Genomic DNA, 9,686 nt, shown 5'->3' on the forward strand with positions numbered 1-9,686 from the left:
GTTGTTAGGTTCCATTGAATTGATTCTGATTCATGGTGACCTGTGTCCAACAGAATGAAATGCTGCCTGTCTCTGCACCTTTCTCACAAGCATTCGATGTTTGAACCCATTGTTACAGTGACTCTGTCAGAGCATCTCATTGAGCATCTTCCTTTTTTTTTTTTTTTTTTTTTATGCTGACCCTCTATTTTAGTGTGTATGAAGTGGCATTTCATTGTGGCTTTGATTTTTGTTTTCCTAGTCTTTGGTGTGTGACGCTGTAAGATAAGCACTGGACTGGTAACCACAAGGTTAGTAGTTCAAACCCATCAGTCACTCCTCAGAAACCCTGTACAAGATTACTTTGAGTCTGAAAGCAACTTGATGGCACTTAACAACAAAGATCACTAAAGATGTTCAGTATCTCTTCATGTGTATTAATCGGTCATTTGTATATCTTCTTTGTAGAAAAGTGTACTCAAATTTTTATTCATTTAAAAATTAGATTTTTTTTTTCTTTTTAATCTTCCAGTTGTAAGAGCTGTTTATATGTTCTGGATACAAGTACCTTAACAGACATATGCTTTACAAATATTTTCTCCCATTCTGTATGTTGGTTTTTTTTTGTTTTTTGTTTTTTCACTTTCTTGATGATGTTCTTTTAAACACAGGCAGTCCAATTTATTTAGTTTTTCTTTTGTTCCCTGTGTTATTTTGTATCATGTCTGTAAAAAACTATCACCTCATCCAAGGTCAAAGGGATTTACTCCTTGATTTTCTTATAAAAATGTAAGCTCTTACTTTAAGTTTGTGAGTTATGTTGGTTAATTTTTATATGTGGTGTGAGGTAGGGGCTAAACTTCACTTATTTGCATGTGCATATCTAGTTGTCTTTATGCTGTTTGTTAAAATAACTATTATTTTCCAATTGATTTGCCTTGATGCCCTTGTCAAAAATCAATTGACTATAAAGGCAAGAGTTTTATTATGGACTCTTAATTCTATTCCAGTGATCTATATATTTCTATCTTTTGGCTAGTAAAACGCAGTCTTGCTTATTATAGCTTTGTAGTAAATTTGTTTTGAAATCAGAAAGCATGAGTGCTCTTTTTCAAAATTGTTTGAAATATTCTGGGTACCTTGCAATGACATATTAATTTTAGAATTAGTTTGTCAATTTCTATAGAAAAGTTAAGATAGCCAAGATATCTGGTGTGGCACTGTGGGTTAATGGGCTGGACTGCAAAGTTGGTTTGTACTACAAAGTCGGCAGTTTAAGCTCACCAGCTGTTCCTTGGAAACCCTATACAGGGTCACTGTAAGTTGGAATCAACTTGATGGCATTTAACAACAACAAGATAATGATAAGGACTTTATTGAATCTGAAGGTCAATTTGGCCAATGATGCCATCTTAATAATATTGAGAATTCAAATTCATGAATATGAGATGTCTTCCCATTAATTAAGATCATCTTCAATTTTGTTTTTTAAAAAAATGCTTTATAGTCTTGAGTGTACAACTCGTATACTGTTATTTACAAATTAATCATTGCTAGTATGGTGCAGTATAGTACTGGTGCAGCACTGTGAGTTAATGCACTAGACTGCAAGGTTGGTTTGAACTGCAAGGTCAGCACTACAAGTTCAATAACCACTCCTTGGAAATCTTATACTGGGTCGCTATGAGTCAGAACCAACTCAATGGCACTTAAAGCACTTAACCACAAGGTCAGCAGTTCAAACCCACCAGAGAATAAATTTCACAGTTTGTTGTTGTTAAGTGCTGTTGAGTCAGTTCTGACTCGTAGTGACCCTGCCTAGGGTTTCTGAGGACTAGCTGATGAGTTTGAACTGCCAACCTGTCGTTCTCAGTCCATTGCTGATCTTACAGCACCACAAAACCAAATTCAGAGTGCCTGCTCTTGGGGAAGGCTTTCTCTTTGATGGTTCTATGGGAAAGGTCTGTCTCTTTTCAGTACTGGTAATGTCAGCTGTGGCGCTGTGGGCTAATGCGTTAGACTGCAAAGTCATTTGAACTGCAAGCTCACCAGCTGCTCCTTGGAAACCCTATACAGGGTTGCTATGGGTTGGAATTGACTCGACGGCACTTAACAACAACAACGTCATCTCAAGTTTGGGTCCAGTGCCATGGGGCAATTGAGTCTAATTCACAAACATCTCAGATAAAGAAAGAGAAATACCTTTATTATCAAGAAGTTCCTTCCAGGATGCAAGCAAGCAATATTTATACCCATTTCAGCATGCAGATGGGCTACAATCTTTGTTACTCTAGCATTCACAGGTTACTCTTCCAGAAGTCACACAAAGAGGAACCAGACTTCAAGCCTAGGCAACCATTAACATTATAACATAACCAGGAGAGAATAAGGTGTGTGTGTTTGGGGGTGGGGTAGAAGGAGCCTCAGGTAGTGCTCAATTAAAGCTCTCAAAATGACTACACTTGTGCTCTCAGTTGACCACGTGTTCCCTAGAGATTTTCATGTGTCTTGGCACTGAATTTTCCCTACGTATAGGAAGTTTTCAGCACAGGGACCCTGAGTCTAAGTGATAAAATCCTCTCCTAGCTCTTTCGTCTTGGGAATAGTAGGTCCCTCTGAGCTCAGCTCACTTCTCTCTCCTTTAAATCTCAAGAGATTGACTCAAGATGCAGCCTAATCCCATAGATTTCATCAGATTTAAACATCATCAAAGTGAGATTTACAACATAGGATAATTACATCAGTTCAGGGCTTTTCACATCAAAGCAGATCATTGGGCTTGATGGTAGTGTGTTAGATCTCATCATGGAGGTGATAACTACATAACTGCTTAACCACTGAGAATCTCCCACCAGCCAAGTTGACACAAAACCTTAACTGTCACACTTATTGTCAAATTCATTTATATGTTCTAACTTTTTGTTTAGATTCCATACCATTTTCTATATGCAAAATCATGTCATCTGTGAAGATAGTTTTACTACTTCCTTTCTCATTTGACTAATTGCCCTGGTTAGGACCTCCAGGAAAATGTTAAATAGAAGTGGTAAATATCTTGATTGGAATAGATATTTAATTAATAATTTATCAAGGTAATTTATTAAAATGATAATTTGTGATAACTAAATGTAGAGGAATCAGAGGGCAAAACCTTTCCTTCTCTCTACACTTGAATTTTAGAAACCTTGGGGTTTTCCTTAACCTAGAGCAAAAATAAAGTTTTTGTTGCCATCTATCTGAGAGGCAGATCTCTTTAATTTTCTAAGTACCACTTGTGGCTAAGGAGCTCTGGGTAGCATAGTGGTTATGAATCGGGCTGCTAACCTTAAGGTCAACAGTTTGAAACTACCAGCTGTTCCACAGGAGAAAGATGAGGCTTTCTGCTCCCGTAAAGATTTACAGCCTCGGAAACTGTACAGGGTCACTATGAGTCGGAACCGACTCCACGGTGCTTAACAACAACACTTGTGGCTACCTTACGTAATTTTTATTGATTAATTGGTTGGTTGATTGTTTCTCCCTCACTTGAATATAAGCTTGAAAAAGGGCAAGGATTTAGTGTCTTTTGTTTGCCATAGTATCCTAACACAATAATTAATATATAATGATATACTTAGGAATTCAGAGAAGAGGAAACTATGGTTGTTAGGTCCCAGTAGAACATCTATTCCTTAAATCAATATTCAGTGTACTTAAATAAAGGAGACATTCAGTCAAATTTAAATGCAATGGATGGCCTATAATTTTAAACCTTTTTTTTAGTTTAGTATTTAGCAACAACAACAATGTATCATTACTTACTCAGCGTGAAATTGCATATAAGAATACTTGCACTTTAGCCAACCATTAAAAGGCAGAACTTCCATGCCTGTCCGGATTGTACTGTCAGATACAAGCACCATGCCTGGATTACTTGGCCAAAAGTTATGTTCAGTACTATTTGATGTAATCTTACTATCTCTATATAAGCATAGTCATTTTGTTCTTATTTGTACTCACTTAGGAAACTGATTTTTGTTAATCATAAATTATTGTATTCCCTTTTAAAAACAGAGTCATCTAAAGTGGACGTGAAAAAAGAAAGGAATGGTAAGAGATGAGTGCAATATTTCATATACGTAACAAGATTATTGAATGTGTTAAAACTTTGCTTGTTGTATATAATCTCCAGAATGATCTTTCACATGAGGATTGCAATAGTGATGTTTTGCATATATGTTGAAGTGTAAATTTTTTCTACCCATAATTATTTACTGATACTCCTCTTAACTTTGGGTGGGGTATTTCCTCATGATTTTTTATTTAAGACTTGAAGTGGCATGTGAAGATGCAAAGTGAGATACTGGAGATATTGATAAAGAACTCAGAGAAAGTTGAGTGTAGAGACAAATTCTGGGAGTCATCAGTTTATAGACAGTACTGAAGCTATTGAGAAGGAAAAAAAAAAAAAAAGTCCAAGATACAACCCCAGGTTCATTTAGAGTCTGGACAATGTGAAATTCCCAAAGGAGACTTCAGAAGACTAATAAGAGAGGTAGAGAGAAAAACAGGAGAGTGTGATATCACAGAAACAAAGGGAAGAGATTGTTTTTAAAAAGGATGAAGTGGTCAATAGTGTCAAATAATATTGAGACATAAGTGAGATAAAAATTGAAAAACATTCATTGGATTTAATAACATAGTGATCTTTTGTGAGCATGTGTTTTGTTTTTGTTTTTTTTTTCAGTTTCAAATGATCTTATCTCCTATTACAAAACATTTGAATAAAATGAAAAATAATTTAAATAAGAAACAGTTTATTTTATCACAAGACTATGTTCTACACAATAACTTAAATTTTAAACATTTTAATACTTTTAATATTATGTATTCCTCTTAACTTGTTAAAGAATTACTTATATCAATAGCCAGGCTTTTCAAATTAAATAAGAAATATGGTTTTCCTAGATAAATCCTTTCAGTGTCAGTTGTGGGGATTTTATATCATAAATACCAAGTTCTGCTTTAATGGAGTTCAACTAAGGTATGTTTACTAGTAATTTGGTTTATAAGAAATGCCAGCATAAGAAGTTGGAAAATCCCACTTAGTTTAAAATGTATCAAGTTAGTTATTTGAGCTTGGGTTTTAATTAATATTCAAGGAACAAATTGATGGAATGCTAATTTGTAAACGTGTTTAATATAAACAGATCTATTTTTCATCTGTGAATGACCTATTTTTTTTCCAAATGAGCCATAGTTTTTAGAAATGCTAGATCTTTGACCGCTGAAGAGATTGTCCATCCATTCTAGGTCCAACACCTCTACATCTGGCTGCACAGGCTTGCTCACTAGAAGCAACCATCTGTCTACTCAGTTTCAAAGCAGACTACACGCTCACTGAAAAAAGAGGCTGGATGCCAATTCACTTCGCTGCTTTCTATGACAATATCTGCATTATCATTGCCCTCTGTAGGAAGGATCCGAGTTTGCTAGAAATGGAGGCAACAGCTGAGTAAGTTATTAAGTATACGTAAGAACATACATTTCTTCTTTTCATGGCTTACCCCACACGTTAACACTAAAAGGCAACTGCAGAATGTATATGATTAGAAAGGCTATTTAAAGCTTACTTGCTGTCCTTCTTGCTATCTTTCGAAACTGTGAAGACTGGAGCTTCTATTAACTTAGGTGGCTTTCTGGAAGCAGAGATGTAAGTTTTAGGGTGTTTTTCCTAACTTTGTCCCAGTAGAATGGTAAGCCATGTGTTAGTTTATCAGGTTAACTACTTAGTGCCTTGGAAGAAGCCTGACATAGGAAAAGGAAAGTTGTTCTAACTTAGATTCTACACAACCAAGAGGCAACACTAGGACTCCAAAACAAAGTGAATAGACCTTTGATAACAGAGAAGAGAGATACCTGGAGGTGTATCTTAAAATAAAGAAACTTTAAAAGAAAAAAATATCTCTGAAATCAGGTACATTCTTATCTAAGAATTTCAAGACCAGGTGATTATTTTAAATCTCTGAACATGAGTCAGGCAGTTTCATTCATGTTTTCCTGGGTCTGCAAATATTTCACTGGAAAGATTATTATTCCATTTTTTCCCGCATGGGAAACCAAGAATCCCTGGTAGTGTAGTGGGTTACAAATTGAGAGACTAACCACAAGTTCAGCAACTTGAATCCATCAACCAATTCATGTGAGAAAGAAGTGTTCTGCTCCAGTAAAGGTTTACAGCCTCAAAAATCCTACGTAGGATCACTATGAGTTGAAATCAACCTGATGGCAGTGGGTGGGTGGGTAGGGAAAACCAGGACCTCTAATAGAGTATTTGAATAATATGATCAGGAAAAGCCATGGAATGTGGAGAACTTAGATCAGTTTCTCGTTCTATCATCTTCTGGCAATGTGACTTCGAGTAAGAGTAAGAGGGGGCTAAGTGATTGGGTGAATTATAAAATGTCAAACAATTGGATATCAGAGGTAGACATAATAATATAACTGTGAATGTAAAATACAGACAAAGGATTTTTAGGGAGGAGAATTAGCAAATTTGGTATCTACATGGAGCAAACCAGAAGATTGGCCATGCTAGTGTCTGTGCATATGGAGCACAATTGAAAGTATGACAGGGAACTAAGAGAGCAGAACACAGATGGTTATTAACATGGCTGTTACAGTTATTAACAATAAGAGGAGACATGTTAGCAAGGCAATACATGAGTTAGAATGGGAGAAGAGGGCCCAAGAGGGCAGGAACAATGAATTATGGTGTTGAAAAGGGTAATATCATTTGACGGCATATCTGTAAAATGAAAAAAAAATAAGAGTTATGATGTTAGAAGTCAAATATCCAACACTGAGTAGGAAAAGAAATCAACAAAATTGTTGCTGTTAGGTGGTCTCTAGTCTGTTCTGACTCAAAGCAATCCTATGCACTGCAGATAAAAACGCAGCCGGGTCTGCACCAGCCTCACAATTGTTGTTATGTGTGAGCCCATTGTTGCAGCCACTATGTCAATCCATCTTGTTGGGATTCTTCCTCTTTTTTTGGTGACCCTCTACTTTACCAAGCATGATGTTCTTCTCCAGGGACTAATCACTCTGACAGCATGTCTAAAGTACAAGTCTCAACATCCTTGCTTCTAAAGAGCATTCTGGTTGTATTTCTTCCAATATAGATTTGTTTGTTCTTCTGGCAGTCCATTGTACTTTAAGTATAATTCAAATGTATCAGTTCTTCTTTACTCTTAAGAGCAAGTTTCAGAGTCTTATCTGACATACAATTTTGTCTTTTATTTCTTCCAGCATGATGTTCTTGATGTCATCTCACAGTTCTTCTGGTTTTCGATAATATGTATTAAATCTGTTCTTGACATGGTCTCTAAAGTCAGGTGGGATATATTGAAGGTCATATTTTGACTCTCATGAACTTCTTTTAATTTTCTTCAGCTTCAGTTTGAATTTATATATGAATAATTGATGATCTGCATCACTCTGCCCCTGGCTTTGTTTTGACTGATGATATTGAGCATCTCCATTTTCTCTTCCCACAGATGTAGTCAACTTGCTTCCTGAGTATTCCATCTAGTGAGGTCCATGTGTATAGTCACCTTTTATTTTATTGATAAAAGCTATTTGTTTGAAGAAGTTATTGGTCTTACAAAACTGTATCATGCAATCCCCAGTATCATTTATCACAAGGCTGTATTTTCTAACTACTGATCCCTCCTCTTTGTTTCTAACTTTGACATTCCAATCACTAGTAATTACCAATGCATCTTGACTGAATTTTTTTTATCAATTTCAATCTTAAGAAGTTGGTAGAATTCTTTAATTTCATCATCACTGGCTTTCGTGGTTTGTGCATAAAATTTGAATAAAAGCGGTATTAACTAGTATTTCTTGTTGTTAAGTGCTGTCAAGCCAGCTCTGACTCATAGGTACCCTGTGTAGGGTTTCCGAGGAGCAACTGGTGAGCTTGTACTGTGAACCTTGAGATTCAAACTGACTTTGCAGTCTAGCACATTAACCCGCAGTCTATGGATATTATCCTATCACAGACAGCATTGCACTTTAAGATAGATTTTGAAATGTTCTTTTTGACAGTGAATGTGACACCATTCCTTTTTAATTTGTTATTCCTGAAATAGTAAACCATGTGATTTTTGGATTCAATTGGCCAATACCAGTCCAATTTTTCTCAATAGTGCCTAGGATTTCTATGTGTTCCATTTCAATTTTAACAACTTCCACTTTTCCTAGATTCATACTTCCACAGTCTAGTTATTAATGTGTGTTTGCACTTGTTTTCCTAGAATACATTACACATTCTTAGTATTAATATATTTTTATGCCTGTTCCCATTTTGAGTTGTGCCCCATCAGCAAATGAAGATCCTGAGAGCTTTGCTCCATTCACATCATTAAAGCCAACTCTACTTTGAGAAGGTAGCTCTCCCCATCATAGTTTGAGTGCCTTCCAATCTGAGACTATATCAGACAGTGCTCTGCTACAATTCATAAGGTTTTCATTGACTAGCCTTTCATTGGCAGAAAATGTTCTGCCTCTCTTCCTTCCTAATCTGTCTTGATCTGAAAGCTCCACTTTCCACCATGGGTTATCCTGCAGATATTTAAGTACGAATTGTATAGCTTCTAACATCACAGCCACACACAAACCACCACAGCACAATGAACTGACACAGAAGCAACAGAACAGTTTTGTTAAAATAGACAAGGGAGTGAATGAAGATGTATTTATCCATAAACGAGAAGAGGTTCTACAGCGTCCAGGAAAAGGGAATGGGGGGAAAGCTGAATGGAGGTGAGAGTTCAAAGGAAAGAGTTAAAAAGGAAGGTTTTAACTAAGAGAGAAAGGCATAGGGTATAAGGATGAAGGGAATAATTACTGAGGCGATGTGAAATAGTGAAAGGGAAAGGAAAGGGAAAGTATAAACCAAGAATGTGCCAGGCAGGACTATGCTGTACTCCTATTTAACCCTTCCACCAACACTACCAGGTGGTTGTTAGCCTTAGTCTTTTTTTATTTTAAAACAAACAAAGTAGTACAGTTTGTTAAGATCACACTGCTAGTCAGTTAACCAGGATTAGTTAAAATAAGGCATGAACGGCTATAGCAAAGAAACTAAAAAATATGGTGGTTTAAAGAAATAAACACGTAGTTCTTGTTCATGAAAAGTCTGAATTGGCCTACCAGTATCGAACTCATTTTGTTACTGCTTAATATGTGGGTATAGACCCACATATGGTCTAAAATGGTAGCTCCTGCTTCCATTATCATGTGTGCATTCTAGCCATGAGAAGAAAAGTAATGACATGTATTTCCTGGATAGTCATGTGTTCAACCAAAAAAAAAAAAAATGTTTACTATATTAAGAAGTAGATCATGATCCTGTCAGTTTCTGCTACAACAAGAAAGTTGAAATTAAAGAGCTAGACAAAACAACTGAAGAAACTATTTTGAGCCTAAGTTGTAACAATTTTTTAAAATGACCTAATAATACTTACTTTGCCTTTTGATTCACTCAAAGACTTTTTTTTTTTTTTTAATTTAAGGTTTTTATTACGGATTAAGTGAAAGTTTATAGGGCACATCATCAGTTTCACATTCAACAATTCATATAACTTGTTTCATTTCACTGATTATAATCCCCTCCATATACCTACCATCAATTAAAAGTATTTCTCTCTATCCACTTTAGC

General features: G+C 35.9%; 1 protein-coding gene across 1 annotated transcript in view; it reads left to right on the forward strand.

Annotated features, from left to right (window-relative positions):
- ANKAR (ankyrin and armadillo repeat containing) overlaps window positions 1-9,686 on the forward strand; it is a 103,420-nt gene that overhangs the window by 36,324 nt on the left and 57,410 nt on the right. The window contains exon 7 of the mRNA XM_006864069.1: window positions 5,272-5,473. Coding sequence (XP_006864131.1) covers window positions 5,272-5,473 — 202 coding nt within the window. The remainder of the gene's footprint in view (window positions 1-5,271; window positions 5,474-9,686) is intronic.

This window comes from Chrysochloris asiatica, unplaced genomic scaffold (assembly GCF_000296735.1).
Source record: "Chrysochloris asiatica unplaced genomic scaffold, ChrAsi1.0 scaffold00059, whole genome shotgun sequence".
Classification (NCBI taxonomy): domain Eukaryota; kingdom Metazoa; phylum Chordata; class Mammalia; order Afrosoricida; family Chrysochloridae; genus Chrysochloris; species Chrysochloris asiatica.